The 21,971-nt window shown below is 34.5% G+C and overlaps 1 protein-coding gene across 5 annotated transcripts in view; it reads left to right on the forward strand.

Moving 5' to 3' along the window:
• Positions 1-17,233, forward strand: part of SMAD2 (SMAD family member 2) — a 74,519-nt gene extending 57,286 nt beyond the window's left edge. For 4 of the 5 annotated variants that reach the window (XM_039842146.1, XM_039842129.1, XM_039842152.1 and 1 more), the window contains 5 exons: positions 2,611-2,664; positions 3,829-4,041; positions 6,786-6,923; positions 7,109-7,253; positions 10,881-17,233. In XM_039842146.1, coding sequence (XP_039698080.1) covers positions 2,611-2,664; positions 3,829-4,041; positions 6,786-6,923; positions 7,109-7,253; positions 10,881-11,004 — 674 coding nt within the window. In that variant the 3' untranslated portion in view covers positions 11,005-17,233. The remainder of the gene's footprint in view (positions 1-2,610; positions 2,665-3,828; positions 4,042-6,785; positions 6,924-7,108; positions 7,254-10,880) is intronic. The other variant, XM_039842136.1, reaches the window with a different exon arrangement.
• The last annotated feature ends 4,738 nt before the right edge of the window (positions 17,234-21,971 follow it).

A 21,971-nucleotide genomic window follows, 5' to 3' on the forward strand; every position in this document is an offset into this window, starting at 1 on the left:
CTGCCCATGAATTCATTTCAGATAATCTGTTTTTCAGTTTTATAATTTCCATTTAAACTCTTTCTCTGATCATTCCAGTATCTGGTTGATATGTAAGTCTGCTTCTGTTGACTCTTATCTCTTGATTATGGGTCAGTTGTTCCTATTTCTTTGCATGTCTCGTGTTGTTTTAGATTGGTTGTATATAAAATACTAGAGAGTACTAGAGAGTAATACTAGAGAGTAATATAGAATTTGTATGCAAAGATACCAACACAAGGATTTCTCTAGATGTTTTAGCTGCAAGTAACAGAAACCACTGATTGAAACTAGCTAAATAGGATATTTTTTACTTCTCATAACAGGAAGTCCCAGACTTCAGTAGCAGCATGAATATATGAATAACTAATAGGTTAATTACCAATTAACCTACCTCTGTTTTAAAAAAATGTTTCTAAAAACTACTTTTAGCTAATAAATTATTAGCTTAATTTAACTTTAAAAAATTTTATATATGATTATAATGAACCTTTTTGTCATCTATAATTTTATCACATCTGACTAAACTATTAATCTAAATGAACTATGACTATATTAGTCACTTCTGAGAAGTATTTGATAGAGGAAAAACAGTTAAATGATGAAAAATTAGGCAGTTTCCTCCATTTCTAATAGTGGCTTTGTTTATTTTATATCAGCTTCAGGAAACAGCAGTGAATTTTAGTTCATTGTTCTAAATATATTTTGACCTTTCTTAGTTGTACCTGTTGTGACTTGCCAACAGATTTTTCAAAATGAGGAACAAAAAAAGAACATAAGAGCTTAATTTTGTTATGGAAGACTGTTCTCTCTTCTAAAAAATAATTATCACCTGTTCTCTATTTTTGATTCATCAGTTTTGTCTGAGAGTTGCCATTTCACCTGTGTTGCCTGGTATTTTATTGTCGTGGTTATAATGGTTTGGAGAGGAGGGTCTGTTTGACCTGTCTTACTCTACATCTACACCATGCTGTATATTTGAAGCTTGTATTTTTAGATAACTTTTCCAAAATGTGTAGAGAATGATGATCAGACAGCAAAACTTATCCTATTATTGTTATGTGATCATTTAACAACATTTACAACAAACGTGTTGTAAAATTTAGTTGCATGGAATTGAGTGAAGTAGTGTCTCATTGTTTTATTCTTCTGTGTCTGTGGTTGTACCTTCCTTTTCTCTTGTATTTGTGCCCCTCCCCCTTATTTTCTTGATTAGATTTATCTTGTTTCCCTAAAACTGGAAGACATGCATAATTTTCTAAGAAAATATAATTTACCAGAACTGATGCGAGAAAATAGAGCTATCTTAGTCAACTTTCATAGAAGAAACAGAAATGTTTTAAACTCTAGAAAATTGTTAACTACAGTTTAACACAGGAATTCTACACAACTATTAACGAAGGTGTTATTAAAATGCTATTTAAATTGTTGCAGAGCATAGACACATAGCTTCTAGATTGTCTTTATGAGGCAGCATTACATTGCACTGGCCAGTTGAGATTATTGTTGCAGAAATTCTAAATAAGCAATGTTGTCTCTCATCCTCAAAGCCAGCATTATACTTAATGGGAAAATACTAGAATATTCCCTTTAAATTAAGAGTGAGACAAGATCTGCTGTCACCACTGTGACACACCCCAAAATGATGGATAAATTATATCACATAAAAGTTTTTTTAAATACGGCTTAATCAAAATTAGGATGAAGAGTTATAAGACAAATAATCAAATATTTGCAACCTATACCATGAAAGGACTAATATCCCTAACACATAAAGAGCCTTCTATAATTTAGTGAGAAAAGTAATCAACACCTTGATAGAAAAATAAACAAAAAAAGAGAACAGACTAAAAGAACAGAAAGGACACACAATAGAAATGAGTCTATAGCTGCTCAGTGTCATAGAGCAATACTGATTAAAACTATACTTGTTAAGATCACATTCTCACCTATCAACAATAACACATGAGCATACCCTCACTATTTTTGTTACTGGGAATGCAAACTGGTACAACCTCTATAGATGACAATATTAACAGAATTATAGAACCACAGCTCTTTGACCTGGCAATTTCTCTTTTAAGAGTCTATGATTATAATTGATTGAAAGTATGCAGAATTTGCAAGATTAGCCTGAGTATTGATCAGTATGGGATCACAATATACCATAACATAATTTTATACAGCTAATATATAGATAAGTAATTAATAAGGAAACGACAACATCTCTGTAGAGTAAGTAGTATAAAAGCAAAGTTCAAAACTATGTTATCATTTGTATGTAAACAGCAGAGGACACAGAACAGAATATATTTGTATGGTTCATAGAATAGTTCTGGAAAGATACACTGGATGCCTTTGAGAAGGGGAACTGGGTGGCTAGAAGCCAAGACTGTTTATACTCTTTTTTACCTTTTATATCTTGAAACCTCAAAAATTACACTCAAAGCAGTTATATATTTTGAATTCTTGAGATATAAATTACCTGTGTGTTATTTGTGATCATTAGTTACAGCTAGTTTTGTTATTATTTGGTCAGAAGTTCTGGAAATACTTGGACATCTATCTTTAAACTGAATCCTTTCGTTTCAGGATCTCCAGCAGAACTATCTCCTACTACTCTTTCCCCTGTTAATCATAGTTTGGGTAAGTTGCAAATACTTTTCCCCCCACTGTTTTTATATCACTTACTTAAATGCTCTCTCTACTCATTTTTCCCATATATGAGAAAGGGATCCCAATCAGTAATCAAGTTCAAGTGATTGTTCATACTAATGCCTTTTAAAAATGATATTGGTAATGTTCCTCAATTTTACTAAAACTCTTTTCTGCTGGCACATAGTGTAAGAAACTAACAACCTTTTTGTTCATGGAAATCAAATTCTTTATTCATGGAAAATTTTATGACCTATTATGGCTAGATTTTTTATGGGTACGTTTGTTATATATTTCGTAATAGCAATTAATACAAGAAGTATGTGTATAAATATATATACACATATATCACAAATATGTTCATGTGGTATGGGGGATATGTATGCATGTATATGTATGTATGTGTATATAAATTCTGTAGTTTATTTTTGGTCTTTATTTTACTTTATAAATTACTTCACAATTTCTCTTCAGTTGACACATTCAGAATTCTAAAAAATTGTCAATTTTTTCATGATATTCCTTATGTATTTTAATCAAAATTATAGAAATCAAATTCATGCGATTTTAGTTTTCCCATGAAATGTAGATTCTTTGGATTCCATATTCTGTTTCTTCCTGCATACTCTCTGTGTTTTATTACTTTTTGTTTCTTGTGTATGCGGGGATTTTGTAACTAGAGTAACTACTTAGCATCTTATGTTAAAATAGACAAATGTCAAAAGTGTGTCATATTTTGTATCCTGTTATTCTTCTTCTTCTGGCTTTTGACTCCATCTTTGCTCCAGTTTTATTCTACTTCATCCTACCAAAAATTAGCTTTATTAAGCAAGTTGATTTGCTTTCCTATGGTAGTTTTATATTTGAACAGGAACTAGAGTAAAACTACTAGGAGATCAAATGATCCACCATAAAGTCTAAAGATGTTTGAAGATTGGATGAGTTCATGATATGGGGGAAATTGAAAATCTGGTTTGATCTATGGAAACTGGAGTTCGTGTTATAGATGTTAAGTCTACTTCCTGAGCTGTGCCAGTTGTAGGCTGGCATAAAGCATGTGAAGATGATGATATTCAATCTATTCTTGGCTCGAATTGTTCACACAACATTTCTTGTTCTTATGGGATTGGGTTTTTCTCCCCCCCCCACCCCCAGATTTGCAGCCAGTTACTTATTCAGAACCTGCATTTTGGTGTTCAATAGCATATTATGAATTAAACCAGAGGGTTGGAGAGACCTTCCATGCATCACAGCCCTCACTCACTGTAGACGGCTTCACAGATCCATCAAATTCAGAGAGATTCTGCTTAGGTTTACTCTCCAATGTCAACCGAAATGCTACAGTAGAAATGACAAGAAGACATATAGGTATGTTTTTGTGTGTGTGTGTGTGTGAAAAACCAATGCCATATGCTCATAATGTGAGCATTATGTGGTTTACCACATCAAGAGATTGTATGCAAAAAAAAAAGCCTGCCTTCTCTCTCAGTTTAAGTGCACAGCTTACTGCTTTTAATAGATCATGGTGATGTGATCCTTCCGTCTGCAAACTCTTCAGTTTATCTTTATTTGTCACTCTTGATACTGGAAAGTCCTTTAATATGTGTTAAAATAACTTTATTGAGCCTCTATATACCAGTTAGAAAATTGTCATGTTTAGATTTTAGGATTATAATTTTAACAAATGATCAGTTTTTTGTTTGTTTACATCTTCTAGTGTGTTCCTTCTTCAGTGAGTTAATATATTAAATCAAATCTTACTATCTATCTGAAGTAAGATACCTAAAACAACTACCATTTATTATTGTCCAAAAAATAATTCAGAGGACTTCAAAATATGGTAGTCCCACTACCCTTTCAGCAAGCTTGTGAGGTCAAAACTATTTTCATAATGGTGCTAGGATGTTATTTGCCTCTTTCACTGCCATTCTCTCACTAGTATACAGTGAAGTATTGAGAGGTTAGATGGCTTATGATCTTGCAAGAGATTAAATGTAGACTCTGGTGAGAAGCAGCCTTCTTCGGTTAAGTCAGATGTTAAAGAGATTTGCAAAAATATAAAACATTGCTACTCTTATCACTAATTTTTTTGCTTTGGAAAATAGAGTTATTTTCATAAACATGTTATTTATATTAATATGTGGTAGGTTTATTATTTTGATTTCTTAAATGAATTAATAAATGTTTTGAATCTCAGTTTTAATATCTAATATGCTAAGTTTCCATAGATATAAGCCACATAAACAAAAACTCTTTGAGGTCATCAGTATACTTTTTGACTATGGGGTAGGTAAAAAAAAAAGTTTTGAGCACCATTGATGTAACTGAACATAGTTCTCAATCACCTTAATGTAACTTCTTTTAGCAGTAGTTTGTTTCTGTTTTTGTTTAATGAACCATTACCTCCTGTGAGAAATAATGCTGATCACGAAAAAGATGTGATTCTGCAGAGAGTTAAGTACTTGAGAGGTCTGTTTCTTGGCTTCGTGTTGAATTTCTCAAATCTCGCTTGACATATAAATTTTGTATAATCCTTCTTAAGGTATGAAGATATCTTGTAGGTAAAGAAGGCTTCTGAATATCCACCCTATTTTAACTAAAATAGTTCTGATTTTTTTCTGTATTTTATTCGGGGTTGTGCATAAAAATTTAATAGGAGGTTTCCTCTACCCTATTCACTTCTCTGCAAATTTTTAGATTGCTGTAATTATTGGATCATCTTTTTACTTTTGATTTCTAGTTCATGGGGTGGTTTTGATCAGAGACTATAGCCGGAAAAATGTCCAATTTTTGGACTTAATGTTTTCATGATGGTCAGTACATGATTTTTTTCTGCAGTCATAAGAACCAGGACATCAGGTTCTACGTTTATGTGTTAAATCTGGCTTATAGGTTGTTTTATTAGTTTCCTTTTACTGCATAATATAACCACACACTTACCAGCCTGAAACTACACAAATTTATTATCTCACAGTCTCTGTGGGGCAGGAGTCCAGATATGGCTTAAGAATCTCATTAAGGCCTAACAAGGGGAAATCAGGATGTCATCTGGGCTGGCTTCTCATCTAGAGCTTAAGGTCTTCTTCCAAGCTGATTGGTTCACTTCCTTGAAGTTGTAGCACTAAGATCCTAATTTCTTGCAGACTGTCAGCTGGAAACTGCTCTCAGCAACTGGAGGCCACCTGCATTCCTTGCCACATGGCCTCCTCCATCTTCATAGTCAGCAGTGGAGCATCTCTTGCGTTGATTCCCTCTCACACTTTGAATCAATTTTACCTAGGACAGCCCAGTCCCTTTTAAAGGATACCACCTGCTTAAGTTAGGCCTACCAAAGATAATCTCCCTTTTGTCGAGGTCATCTAAGGTCTCATTTGAGACCTTAATTACATCTGAAAAATTCCTTAACAGCAGCACCTAGATTAGTGGTGGAATGATAGAGAAGATGTATGCACACCAGGGGTGAGAATCTTAAGTGTTATCTTAGAACTTTGCCTTAATCCTTATTTCTCTATTTTATGTGTATTTGATTTGTCAAATTCTGAAAGAGCTTTGTTAAAATATATAATTTTATATATAAAATATATATATAAAATATATAAAAAATATATAATTTTTTTCCTACCTAATTCTGCTTATATATCTAAGGATTTGATTGTCACAATAATATGTAGTTTTAAATGACTTTAACCTCTTCATGATTTTTATTACCTTTTTTCCTTAACCATAGTGGGATCTATTTATATTTATTATAATGAAGGTATGTTTTTCCAAACATTAGTTAATTGCTTTAAAATTACCTCAATTTTTTTTACTTATTTTAAAATAATAAATAATTTGTATGAAAAGTTGTATTTTACTGTCTATGCACTTTCTATGTTGTTTAAATACTTTTGACAGGCATGTATTATTTTTACAAATCCATAAAATCATTGTTACAAAATACTTGGAAAAATACCCATTGGTATGTTTCAAAGTTAGACCTAGGAGAAGCACAGCTATGGAAAATATCTAAATACCTTATGTCATTTTAGTATTCCTTCAAGAAGACTCTTCCGGAGTCATGCTGAAATAGTAAATGTTATAAAACTAATCCCATATGTATTTTGTTTTAGGAAGAGGCGTGCGCTTATATTACATAGGTGGGGAAGTTTTTGCTGAGTGCCTAAGTGATAGTGCAATCTTTGTGCAGAGCCCCAATTGTAATCAGAGATACGGCTGGCACCCTGCAACAGTGTGTAAAATTCCACCAGGTATGGATACAACAATGTAAATAAACCTATCTTATCAACTTCTTGAGTTTTTGTAGTTGTTGTTAATTTATAGGACTTAGAAGATGATTTGCATGCTCGTAGTCTAATATCTGTAGCCTTTTTAAAATTATTTTCTTACAATGATACTCTTTACACAATTTTCTTTTACTTTTTTTCAATCATAGGCTGTAATCTGAAGATCTTCAACAACCAAGAATTTGCTGCTCTTCTGGCTCAGTCTGTTAATCAGGGTTTTGAAGCCGTGTATCAACTAACTAGAATGTGCACCATAAGAATGAGTTTTGTGAAAGGGTGGGGAGCAGAATACCGGTATGAAATACATATTCACTTCTTAAGTTTCCACAGTATAAATCTTTTTTCTTCCATTCTTTGTGTCCTCTGGAGTTCACATGTATCTATTTTCGTTGAAGTTATGGAGTCAGCAGATCTTTATGTAAAATAACAAAAGAAAATCGGAGGCCTCTAGGTTCAAAACTTGCTAATTCCTGTGCTGGCATTATAGAAGATAGAATTGAAACATGTATGGACATGCACTGTAACATAATGCAGAGTGTTAAATAATGTAAAAAGGATATATTAGAAGGTTTATGTCAGTTCAGGGAAGGAGAAACGTTTTCACTGGGGCTCAGGGAGGCTTCTGGTGGAGATGGCACATGATCTAGGTTCTAAAAGATACATAATAGTCATAGGTTTGAAGGGGTGGGAAGTGATGATCCTGGCAATAAACTAGTTCAGTTTGCTTGGAGTATAGGAAATACAAAAGAATAAGGCTGGGCAAATATGTGGAGACCATCTGAATATAAGGTTAAGAGGTGGAACCTATTACTGAATCTATAGTATTAGAAGGGGATACTTGTTAGGTGCCAAGCACTATGGTGTGTTTTAATTGCCTTTCAACCTGGCTAAGAATTTCTGTTTTCTGTTGTTATCCTTTCTTTATAAGGTTACAATCTTTGTAAATAAATGATTCAAACTAATACTACTTATTTCAAAGTAGGCTTACAAGATATTTGATAATTTGCCCAAGGACACATTGTAAGTGGTGGAGAGCTCTCCTTGACTCTTAACCTCTTTTCTAAATATAGTGGTAATAGTTACATAATTGAGTTTTTTAAAAGCGAATTTGTCATCAGGGGTTAAGGTAGATTACGGTGGATTGGAATTCCATGTCAAAGAAAAGGAAGATATTCTCAGCATATTAAAGAATAGAACTACAAGTAAAATACTTAGTCTTTCTCTAACTCTTTGCTTACTCTCTGAATGTCTGCTTAAGAAGATATTCATATAGTAATGGTATTCCTGTTTTATTGAGTAATTTGGGCCCTTCTTCCCTATCTTAAACAAGTTTTGTAAGGTGTATGACTTTTGAGATGAGATTTGAGGTCTTCTGGTTGAATACTTTTATAAAAATATATAAAATATATAAAAATATATTCTGTGTAATACATTTATATCCCAGAATGAAGACATTATTCTTTTGTCCAAATTATAGTAGTAGAATAATCGTTTTGTATCTTTCTGTAGTGCTGTTTTAATTATTCCCATTTAACATATGATACCTTTAAAGAATGCTGAGTTCCTTTTTTCCTTTGGACTTGAATCGACCAGAGTTGATTTTAAAATTAGATTCAAATGGTACTATCTGATATCAAGTTTTTAGGTCACAGGTCAGATTTTTTTTTTCTTTAGAAGATTGGAATGTTGCAGAACATGTTATAAATTCAGTGGAATTAAATATGAACAGCGTAGGTCAAGGAGAATTACATGTATATCTATAGGTCATCTGCTAAGAGCAGTTTTAATTGGGGGAGAGAGATACTGCCTTCATTCACTGTGGACTCTGCCATTCATTAACCCAGAGATAACTTAAAATCTGTAATTACAAGAAGCAGTAATACACAGTATGTTTTTATGGCTGTGAAGTCAGGTACATCTGTTTTGGATAGTAAAGTAGTTCCCTTGAAAATTTACAGATCAAAATAACATCAGAAACCCGTATATCTGAGAACCGTGTGTAGTTACCAGGAACTTTACCTTAATGACACTGGAGCAGAGAAGGTAGAGTTCTAAAACTATTTTCCCATTTCTTTAATTCCAGCTTGATTCCCAGCATAAAAATCAGGAATGTAATAAACAGGAAATATAGATGTGTAAAGAATTCATATTTTATTGAGAAATAAGTGAATCAGTACCGGAGTGACTAAACAGTTAGGGATGGATAATGCTTCAAGTGCATTTTTGTGCCCAAATAAGTACAGTGACAGCCTTCTTAAATCTATTTCTACCTTTCAGTGACCTGGATTAAGAATTTATTCCTGAAGGTTAAACTAAAGTAGTAATAAAAGGATATGATTGAAAACAAACTGGGAATTATCCAGAATTCAGCAGATGGCAAAATCAAAATTAAAAGAGATCTTGGCAAAAATTACTGCAGAAGGCCTCATCTGAGGGAGAGATGGAAGGCAAGAGAAGCTTTATGTGAAGAAGAAAACACACACACACACAAAAAAATGGAGGGGAAGATGAGAAAGGGTCAGTCTTGCCTGTACCTCATGGATAATGTGGGACAACTTGTGAAGTGTGCCACTGCAATTTTCAGCTGCGTAGACCACTATACAGTATCTAAATCAAAATAAGGCAGATTTGAGACTGTTGTGTTAAATTCCGTGTGTCATGTTTTAGGAATGATCATATATCAAAATGTCTTAGTGTGTGTCTCAGACCCTGAGACAAGGATTCAAGTGCAGAGTTTGTTCAGGAAATGGAGGAAACACTGGTAAGGAAGGAGGAGGTAGGGAAGTGAAGTGGGGGAAGGAAGGCAGCCAATACCATTATTAAGCAATCTAGTATAGTGGGTGGGTCACTAGGTTATTCCCTTAGGAAATCTTTGGAAAAAAGTAAAGAACATACAAAATTATCTCACCCAGAGGGAAAGAAACTGGGCATTTAAATGCCAATTCCTGTGTCATTTGTTGCTCCTGAGGATATTAATTTCCTGGCACTTCCAGCCTGCTACACGTGGACAAAGCAGAGACGTTCTCAGACAGATAAATACAGATGCCTGCAGTTGGAAGTTATATAGAGAACACTGAAAAATCTGAAGGGTATAGTGGGGCATTGACACCATCTGCTGCAGAAAACCACATCCTTGGAATAGTTTTAAATTCTGTTGAGCATGTGTTGCTTGAAGATGAAGTGTTGAGAGTAGCCTTTTTTCATGTTCGAAGGGTTATCACATTGAAGAAGCAAGCAGACTTACTGACTTACTTTATATAGTAAGTAAGACAAAGCTAAATCAGTAGGTGGAAGTGACAGATGTCATTGAACAATTAATGATTCTCAGAGAGTAATCCATTTTGTTGAAATACTAAAGGTGTTTCTTATTAAAAACCTGTGCGATGTTGCTGAAAGGGATGTCGCTCATTGGCCTTGGCAGGGAATGTTGAACTATACAAATCTGTGATAAGCTAGGGTCACAATTCTCCTTTGTTTTGGTATAGTTTAAATTTGAACCCTGTTCCACTTAAACTTCATTTGGTAGTTGAATATCTTATGTGGTTGATTAATAAGTAGAGTGACTGTATGCTTCAATTAGTTTAGGACAGCCCTGGTTTGGTTTGATGTCCTGTTCTCTGGCGTATTATTAACAGTGACTGCGTTCTTTCATACAGGTGTCCCATTTGGGGTGGTAAATAATTTTTTTGAGGGGCAAAAAATGTTTTTTATGTATCTCTTTAAAAGTCATTGGTAATACTTCGTTAGACTGAGGATTAAGCAGTTTTCAAAATCATTAATCAGATATTTAGACTTAATACATGTTCAAAAGAAATTTGGTTTCAGTATATACAACCTTTTATCTAAATTCTTATTTCATGTAGCTAAACTTAGTCATGTTCTTTTCATTTCATAATTATTCTCTTGTATTCTTTTAAACAGAAGGCAGACGGTAACGAGCACTCCTTGCTGGATTGAACTTCATCTGAATGGACCTCTACAGTGGTTGGACAAAGTATTAACTCAGATGGGATCCCCTTCAGTGCGTTGCTCAAGCATGTCATAAAGCTTCATCACCAATCAAATCCCATCAAAAGACAATGTAACAACTCTTCTGTCATAGTATTTGTGTGTGGTCCCCATGGACTGTTTACTATCCAAAAATTCAAGCTAGAAAACAGCACTTGAGGTCTCATCAATTTAAGCACCTTGTGGAATCGATTTCCTATACTCGAATATTAGATGGGAAAATTAGTGTCTAGAAATACCCTTCCATAAAGGAGGAGAAGATTTTAAAGACTTACTGATGTCTTGTTGGGCATAAAACTGAGTGTCCCAAAGGTTTATTAATAACAGTAGTAGTTATGTGTACAGTTAATGTATCATGATCCAGTATCACAGTATTGTGCTGTTTATATACATTTTTAGTTTGCATAAATTAGGCGTGTGTGTGCTGCTTCTTGATTTAGGCAAGCCTTTATAAAGTTACAGTACCTAATCTGTTATTCCCACTTCTCCGTTATTTTTGTGTGTCTTTTTTAATATATAATATATATCAAGATTTTCAAATTATCATTTAGAAGCAGATTTCCCTTGTAGAAAAACTAATTTTTCTGCCTTTTACCAAAAATAAACTCTTGGGGGAAGAAAAGTGGATTAACTTTTGAAATCTTTGACCTTAATGTGTTCAGTGGGTCTTAAACATTCATTCTTGTTTGTTTGTTTATTGCTAAATCTCATTACAAGGAAGCCTTGTAGAAAATCTTTCCAAACCTCTTCTTTATTTCTACTTTTGCCGTGATACCAAAACAGCGTAGCATGACATCCATTGCCATTAAGGTGGCACTGATAATGCCAGCACCAGTTGATTCTGGGGTACAGTAAGAATTCATATGGAGTAAGTTGCTTTTTCTTGCACCAGATTTCAACAGATAATAATTGACTTATGTGACCTCACAGTCTATTAATTTATCCTTACATCTCATAAAAATGCACAGGTGGCAGTATAATTATTTTCAGGGATATGCTACAGTTATTTCAGTATATTGTCCTTTTTTAAAAAGCCAATCTATAGATATAAACACCCTTTTTAAAAAGGTATTTTAAAATATTTCCATAGCAGATCTAGTGCTCTTTGAGTTTCATTTGCTTTAGTTACCATATTGTTATGAATGGACCTTTTGTAAATGTAACTGCTTTTGCAAAACACCTAGAAAAGTGATGCTGAGGTACGATCAGCAGATAAGGGCCGTCTGTTTTTAAATTATGTTGTATTCAATTTATAAAATCTTTGTTTTACATAATTATGAATTCAGAATTTTAAAAATTGGGAGAGAAGCAACTTTTTAAGCTTATAATTACCTAGAGTCTGGGCTGTTCTTAACTAATCGTGAGTATATGGCTGTTAGAACCAACCACATTTTGTTCTGCAGTGGGAGGAGATGCCAGAGTCTCCGTTGGTCGTCTATTCTGCAGCACACAATCCTATGTCTAATTTCAACTCATTGTGTTTAAATATTTCTTGCTTGCATCTCAGTAGAAATGAAAATTAACCCACTCCTCATCCCTTTCTAGTAAATTTTCATGTTTTTGAAGATAAATACCTTAGGTACTTGTTTTTTTGAAACCATATTCATATGTCTCTACAAAGTGTCATTTTTAATACATTCGGCATTTGGTTGTTTTCTATTAGATTTTCCACATTTTCGAATATTCATGTATACATGTATGTAAACTTGGTATAGTAATTTTTTATTCATTCAACAAATATTTATTGTTCACTTGTTATATGTGCCAGGAACTTTCTTAACCTTTGGGTAAAGGTAAACAAGACAGATACGGTCCCCGCCTTTGCTGAGACAGTAGTTACTATAACCCTTAATCAGCTTCTTTTTCTATGAAGGAGATAAACAGGGTACTGTGATAGAGCATAACAGAGGGAAGGCTTCTCTAAGGAAATGATGCTTGAGCTAACAGTTGGCATGAGAAAGGAGCAAGCCACACAGACAGCCAGGGGAGCTAGGCATTCCTGGCAAAGAGAATGGCATCAAATGCAAAGGCTCATTTTAAAGGAAACTCATTATTAGGTTTGAATGCTTTATACGAAACCTCTATACAGATCCAATCTTGAGGATCAGAATGATTCTACAATTTATAATAGTTGAAGGTGGCCTTATTTTGTGATAAACTGTTTCATGTGTCATTCTCAGTAATATTTCTTCTTCTTCAAGCCCTTGCTGTAAAAAGTTTGTCATTTGCACCAGGTCAATACTATTTAATTTAACAACCCTTTCTTTAAATCTGCCTTGGGCAAGTTTTTACCATTGCAGTGTCTGGCTGCTTGCTTCCAGACTTCCTGCTGCCCACTAATTACTACTTCTGCAATCCATGTTATGATTTGAGTAAATGTCCCAGGTATTAGCATTGTCAGATCTGCTAGAGATAAACCAGTGGAGCCTCTGCCCTTCGGAGGTGTTTACTTGTAGTGATGTTAGGGAACAGTTCTGGGGAACAACTTTTAAAGTGGTGGAAGGTCCTGGAAGTTATTCTTGCATTGATATGTTAAGTGAAGCAATGCCAACTATAGCATTTCAGTAGTGGATTACAGCTCTACAGTTATGGTGGGGTTCTTCCATACAATATGAAGCTGGGACTCAACTCTTAGGAAACACCTGTTGTATTGAGCAGTTTAACCTGTCGAGCAGTTACTTCATGGTGCTGACTACAGTTGTGTGACTATGTTCAGTGGTCATGGTTATACATTTGCTTTTTTTAAAAAAAATTGTTTATTTATGGAATTTCTGTACTACGGTAGACCAGGAGTAAGAAACTGTGGATAAGTGGGGGACTACTGTAGTTAACAGAGAGGCAAAATTAACCTGTTTTACATTAGTGATAAAAATGTTTTTAAGCAGTGCCTCCCCAGAGTTTCTTCTTATGAAGATGATGAACCCAAAAAACATTTCTTTGTTTTTCTTCACATTCAGGTAGAAATACACAGCCATTTCCTGGGCTATCCACAATTCAGATTTTTTGGAATATTTCAACGAAAGAGCATCTGCAGTGTCCAAATAGTAATTCCAACCAGCGACTTTTTTCCTTATTTGCTTTTTAATGCTGTTTTTACATTCTTTTTTGTCTACTGTGGCCTAATTATGTTGATCGTTTTCTCCCCCTTTTATAAGATCGTTTACATTCTTCTAAGTGATGAGATGTCCTCTCTGTTGAATTTGTCTTTATTTAAATTAGCAACACTATTTAGAATTTCTCTTTCACGGTGCTGGTAATTTCCTCAGTTTACAACATGAGAACTGAATGACCATGCAATCACATTAAGATGAATGGCAGCTTTCACAGTAGATTCCATAGAGACACACCTTAGGGCTGGCTTAGGAAATAGGAGGCTGGTGTTATGTCCCCACTGACTTTGATCTCACCAGTGGCAGCTTCATTTTTATTCTACGTTGGAGTAATACATAGACTTTGTTTGTTTCATTGCTTTAAAAATAAGTCTGAAAAGTCATAACTACTGGTTAAGATTAGAAAACAACTGGATTTCAGCCCACCTTTTGGAATAACACTGCTTGTGTTCTTGTCTCATCCTGCTTTAAGATACTTTCCTGGCTATGTTTCAATTACACTGATTCTGCATTATGATACACAGTCATTCAGTAACCATTCATCAATGCCTATTCTTTACCCAGCCACTGTGATAGACATTGAGTAACAAAAAGATGACTGAGATTTGGCCCTGACCCTCAAGCTGTGCTTAGTATTGTGAAGATTACTTTCTCTTTTGGAACTTACCACTTTACTGGAAGGATTTCTGCCTAGTTTTTCTTAAAACCTGAATATTCTTGTTCTGTACTCTTATTCTGTATTCCAAGTGTATATTTGCAAATTGTTGAATATCTAGTTTTTATTTTTACCTTAAACCATATCTGGTTTAGCTTGATCAATCTGTCTTTTAAACATTGTCAGATTTTTTCCTTTGTTAAAATTATTTTAATTTTACTTTATTTGTACCTTTATTGTCAGTTTCATCAAGACTAAAACTTTAAAGGTGAAAAACAATCAGCCCGGTCTTGACCTAGTTGAAATCAAATAAAAAGTATATATACCTAGTTGATTTCTCTACCTCTTCCAAAAGCTGTCTAAATATACCTTTAAGACCTTTTTTTTTTTTTAATCCTTTTTTTTTTTTTAATAGCTAAATACTTGGAGCCTTTATTCAGTAACAGGCACCCGCTTGGTCTGGTTGATGGTGAGATATAAGGTAAAACAAGACAGTCTTCACTGTACTTAAAATTTCTTATGTGCAGTCTTTGCTTTCATAGTTTAACATCCCAGTTTCACATTTTGCCCCCTCCAGACTACCCCCTCAGTATCTCTTTAGATAACTAAGTAGTCTGTGGACATAAGCAACACATGACATTTTCTTTTATTCTGATCTAACACATTGATGTTTAGATGTGACAAATTATTGGTGCATTTTCTTTCCTCCATGAGTTTTACTTTGTGAAATCCTTCATCTTCATTGGCTGAATTTTGTTCTTTCTCTCCTTCTCTTGTCAACATATGTCCCTAGTGGTTTTGCTGGTTTCCCTCCTCCTTGCCAACCATGTTTTATCTACATATATCAGAATGTTTCTCTCTCTCTTGTATTTTACTAAAGACCAAACAGGATGGTGCTGTTCATACCCAGGGTCCTAACTTCTTCACCATGAATATTGATGTTCAGATTGGTCAGTCACTTAAAAGGAGAAAGTCCAGTTAAACATCTTTGTGACTAGCAAATAGCATAAATCATCAGATTCTGTTTTATGTTTAGAATTATGAATTATTATGGCAATCGCAGCCTACAATTCTAGCCCTGTTTCTACCTTGGAGCATATTGGATTGTTGTATTTAGTACAATCAGGAGTAATGATGACAGTGTGTGGCTTCTGGAAGTCATCAGAATCATCCTGTTGCGTTCCTATTATATCTTTCTTTCCAGGTTTTCATGAATATTTTGTCTGTTCAGACTACTTTTTATGTTTGGGGATTGAGGGACAAATTATCTCTTGGCATGGAATTCCTATGTTTGTTGCCTCAACCAGGAAATCTGAACTATACTAGAGATAGCCTTGTGGTAGTCTTTATGAAAAGAATTTCTTGTCTAATGTGTTCACATAATTTCTTAAATAGGAACTGTTTTACCTTGGATATTACAGCTAACTTTACATATAGCATAACTGCCTTAAATCTTTTTAGTAGGAAATATATAGTGTGTATGTATGGATTTATATATACATACAAGTACATGCAGAAGAACCTTAGCCATAGGGGTCATTTATCTGCATACACTTAGCAGTGTTGAACGCTTCCGTTGTTTAAATTCCAGATCTCAGTGAAAAGTTCTTAATTTATTTGCAGACATTTTCCTTTCATGGACAGACCATCAGAGTAATATTTTTATTCCACCAGAGTCCTAATTTGGCAGTTCAGTTAATATGCCATTTTTAGGTAGCTTGACAATTAAGAATCATAACTGTAATTCATTAACATCAAATAAATATATCTGCCATATACCCCTTCATTAAATGATTATACATGCAGTGGTCTCTGGAAGGTACTAGCTTAGGATTTACTTCCTCTTTTCTCTTTACTCTTTTCTTTTTTCTTTTTCTTTTTTTTTTTCCTCTTTTTTCTTCTCTTCCTTTTTAATATTTGTGTTTCCCTGCCCCTGCCCTTAATTCTTTTCCCCCTGGTGTCAAATTGCTGCTTAAGATACCCCAGGAAGTACCACTACCAAGTCAAATTCTCCTGTATTTAAGGGTAACGTGAAGATAGTGTAGACCTGACTTTCTTCGTTGCACTCAACAGAAATGGACTTTCTAAACTTTTTAGGGCCATCTCTGATTCACAGAGAATATGACTAGATAGAGTATATTAACCTAAGTTAATTTCATTGACATTTGGTTTGCTACCGTAAGGTCCATAAGACCCCAGATTTCACCATTAGTTGAGATGTAAGGATCTCTTAGAAGAATAATGCCACTGATGATGGGAGTGAGAAGGATTTATTAACTCTACACAAAGGACTTTTAGATTTTTCTCCAAAAAAATTTCCCCAAAATGATGTTCTCCTACCCTCAAAAAAAAAAAAAAAAGGAAAAAGCTCTTCTCCAAAATTTCCAGTTCTTTTTGGTTGGAGGTAGGGATTTACTTCCTGTTTCTTAAAGATGATAATTTACTGAGCAATGAAATCCATAATATATTGATGTAAGGACACAAGTAAAGTTTTAGAATTACAAAAATAACATTTTCCATTTCACACTCTACTGTTCTTCTTTCTCCCTGTGGCTTTAAAGCTTTTGGCTATTTTACAATGTTAGTCACTAGATAACTTGCCACATTTCTAGTTCTATATTAAGTTCTACCCTTTACAATGCTGTAGCATAGTCGGTTCTCAGCATTTGTCTAGAGGAGTAGAAATCTTGCTAAAGTCTCTTTTCCAAAGATTGAATTTTCCTTTTCTGAATAAGTCCCTAAGAAAATGTTTGTCACTTTCATTATTCACTTTCTTGAATTGTTAAAACAAAGAAATATTGTTAAAACGAATATTGATGAGAAAGAATGGGGTCTTTTTCTGCTGAATGTATGTACCTGCTTTAAGAATGTAGTCTTGTGTTGGTTTATATAATTAATATACACAGAATAAATTGGGAGAAATAATTACCACATATGTAGCAAGTAGGTAATAACATGCATGGATATTAAATCTTTTTTTATACCCTATTTCTTGGCAAAGTACTGAACCCAAATTGGTCATATCTTAGACCAACTATACCTCAGGCTTCATTTTTGCTTTTTTGACCCTGACCTTTTAAGGTGTAACTATTTGTATCTTTTTTATTAGTGATAGTGAAGCTGTGACACTAATCATTTTTATACAAGAGGGCAAAACAAGAAAAACTTTAGAGATTAAGATGAAAGTAGTTCTGCACTTGTTGAACTAGATCACAGCATTGTAGGCAAAATAAAAATGGTCATATCTGAGAATATTCTTTTTTGCCGTCTTTTCCCAAGGTCAGACCTTCTGGTGGAACACAGTTAAAAGTAACATAATTCAGGGCCTTTGTAATCTGAGAGAAATATTTCCAGTTGGTCTCTTCAATATTTGAAACAAGAATGTGGGACATAGTTGGCAATAAATGTTTTCACCAAAATATATATATGAAAAATCATATAATGCTAAGTTATTCATTTAGCTCTTAAAATCTCAAAAAGATAGTAAAATACTGTATAACTGGACAAAAACAGAAGAACCTTTAGAGGACTTGTCTGAAAACAGGTTTCAAGGATGAACTTATGCACATGCACTGCTCACAAATTTGCTTAAGTACTACCAACTATTCTTAAAATGCATACTGTTAAGTAAGATATTTATGGACTTCCTAAGAACTAGCCATTGGCAAGTATCCTAAAAATACTGATGCCCACATAGGTAGCCTTATGCTCTTGAAAATGCTTATCTTTTCTCTAGTGATACCGAAGGAGGAGTGAGTGGTGGTTTTAGGATGAGCAGCTGCCCTGGTGTGCCAGGGGTTCCCTGGATGCAGGACTTCCATTGATAAACCCAAGAAAGTTGCAAGTACCCCAGGAGTTGCTGATCACCGTAGGTATTCTTGTGATTTACCCTCACTCCTTTAAACTTTGTAATAGTCGTGATTAAATTCAGCTGCCCTGTGGCTTTCAACATTCTGATACTTAGATATGTGTCCTCCAATCACTTATTACTGTGGATGGAATGTGAGATTTATAACAGTTGCCCTTGGCACCAACCTGATGAGAGACTAACACTAGTGATCCAAGGAAGGTAACTGGTGGTTTAATGAAATAGAGAAGAGTCAAGTACATAGCTAAGTTTTTCAGAACCTGTGCGTATATGTAAGTATAAGTCCTGTCTTTATAGAGTTGAATGTAATCTGAAATTTACATTTTTCACAGTAAGTGAAAATTGAGTGCTTTTATGGATTTCTTCTCTCTTGAGGGAAAATATGGCCTTTGATGCTCTTTCCTCTACTACATTCCCCAGACTATCCTGCTTAAGAAGCCAGAATGTGATATTATATATTTATTCTTTGTAAATGGTGTGTTGAGATTATTAAGTGCATCAGCCAGTGGCAGGTGAACAAACTGGATGTCCTGATCCAGACTGAGCAATGTCCTCAGATTCTGATAGCCTACCCTCAGGTGCTTACCAGCTGGAACACTGACCATGGGAGGTGAGATTTTTCTAATACAGCATTAATTTTGTAATGCAATATGATGGATGCAGAGTCTGTTCTTGTTTCCCTGTGGTAGTCCTCAGAGACTGCGTCCTCTGTGCACTGTGATGTAGATGGTAGATGTGTTCTTTGTAAGCTTTAATCCTATGATTGTCAAAAGTACAATGTGGTTCCTTTTTTTTTTTTTTTTCTTTTTACATAAACATGACCTGAGGCTTTATTACAGCTGGTTTTCAATTTAAAATTGTGAAATACTGATTTCCCCCCACCAAATATTTTAGTCTATTTAAAGTACAAAGAAAAAATAGTCATACTTAAGAAAACATTGCTTAACTGTCCTGTGATTTCTGGTCAATTTTTATATATATATGTGTGTGTGTCTCTGTGCTTTCACTTTTTACCTTGTTTGCTCTCTACCTGTGTTAACAGTACTTTCACCATTGAAAGGTGAACATTTTTCCTAGCATTAAAAAAAAGCCATTTGAGTTGTTTACCATGTTATTATGGGACTTATTTTTAATTGTTCTAATTGATTTTGATTTAAACCGATCTTTTTCTTTTAGAGGGTATTTTATATTTTGCTGTTTGTGCCCTAATGTATATGGAAACAAAAAAAAATTGTGTATATTTCACATAATGGAGGTATGATATGAAGAGTACGTTTTTTTAAATTTGGTGTTATATAAAAATTCCACTTCCCTGGCAGACAGATCTGCACTGCTTAATAACCTTCCACCCCCTCCCAGACACAGCACACACCCCACAGTGCTAGTAAGTTATGCATTTTAGTTTATTTCAGAGCTCGTCTGTGCCAAATTAATAATCTAATACACATGATCTATGCTGTAAACAAAAACAGACTAGAAGGTAAAATTCACATTTACTCTCGAAATGTACTCTTAGGAAAAAAGCAAGTGCTATTTTATAAAAGATTCCACTGAAAAATATTAAGTAAGACATAGTGTACTCATAATTAGTCCTATCATCATGATGAAATATTTAAAAATTTTTTTAGATCAACCAGACTTCCTTTGTGCCTTGCAAGAGCTCAATTCTCTGGATGAATCAATACTTACCTGGGTAGCAGACTGCTTTCTTTAAACAGACATGCTTTAGGATGTAACAAAAGGGACCTCAAAAGTTAAAATACACTACTTTGCTTGGCATTAAACAGTCCAGGGACTATCATGGTTTCATCAACAATTTTGTATTGGTAGAAAACCTATTTAAACAATTCTACTTAAATTGCCACACCATACTAGATAAGCAATCTAAAAGGAATCTTCCATCATTGTACTAACAACATCACTTCAGTTGACAGAATGACTAGCATTCTTTTTCGTTGTCACTTCACCTTGGGAACATTTCTTTCAGCAGCCTGCTAGTGACATTTTATCTGCATTGGGAGATTTTTGTAACAACTCTGGTGTCCATAATGGCACATATTCTTCAAGGGGCTGAAGAATAGGGGAGAAGTATTAAGTTGTATGTTTGGGCTTTCTCCCCACTTGGCAAATCTTTTTTTCTCCCTTGCTTTAAAATAGATCAAAAGCCCCTAAGTGTGGGGAGCAGACATATTAGTATCAGACTGAAGTACTGCAAAACAGTCATTTTGCACCAGATGTGTCTGAGAGCTAGAGTAGAGACAGTCTTCATTTGCTACTTAACGACATATTTGCACTGTGTAGCTGTCCAGGTTGTTTTTTTTAACAGACTTTTGTCCTTTTCATCAAAACATGCAAGATGAACCCAACCTGAAAATTAAGTTCAAAAATACAGGAATACAGAATAAAAAGTCAAAGGCATACATCAAAGCTACTATCTGCTACAGTGAATAGGTATGGAAACAATTTGTTAAATTGATTAAACTGATGGTGATTTTGTAAAAAAGCAGTCATGCCATTTGGCACATAGGAAGGCATAATCTTAAAATTGACCACATCAGTAGGCGTCAAGAACATTGATTGCATCAGACTCACAGGTAACAAGTTTAGTGGCAAACCAACAACAGACTGAATAAAGCATACTCTTTAGAAAGCTACAAGAAAACAGAATGTGTTACTGTGCCCAGTCCAAGCTTCATGACCTTAATCGTTATAGAATACCTGGAGTTCGAGATAGGGATTTGCCACAGATTTTACAGTCTATCTTCAGTAGTTTTGTTAGCTGCCTCTGCACCTACCTTAATGGTATGTAATAATAAGGTTGCTTAAAAAGTTTTTCAAGTAGTTTAGGAAAGATCAGAGGAAAGTGAAGGTGCTTCTGAAATATGTGTGGGAAGAAGATGGACAAAATACGTTTGAGCATGATGTTCAAGGATACATTGAATTGGAATAGACGGAGAGGATTTTTGAAGCCAGTTGAAATGAGGTCTTAGAACTCTTGTTTGTGAGTCTGAATATGCACGGAAGCTGGACATTACTGATCTGCTATGATTGGTGAGTAGAAAACTGACAACCACAAGCTTGGTAGATGCTACTGTGAAGCCCACATTCTAATAATAGGGCCTAGAACTCTAGGAGGTAGAAGCCATAGATAGCTATCTGCAGTGAAATTGTGCTGCTGAGCAAGCAAGCTGGGCAAAGAACGATACCAGCCATAACCTCAACCAAGGATGGGTTGATGGTTTGGGGGACGGGGTTGGGATGGAAACATATATATGTATTTATGTTTAAAACTTAACATCTGCTCACAGCTGGAGATTATTAATCTAGAGAATCCTCTGAAATTTTGTGCAGAATGTTGTGTAAATGTAGAT

This window comes from Pteropus medius, unplaced genomic scaffold, assembly GCF_902729225.1.
Source record: "Pteropus medius unplaced genomic scaffold, Ma_sr-lr_union100, whole genome shotgun sequence".
Taxonomy (NCBI): Eukaryota; Metazoa; Chordata; class Mammalia; order Chiroptera; family Pteropodidae; genus Pteropus; species Pteropus medius.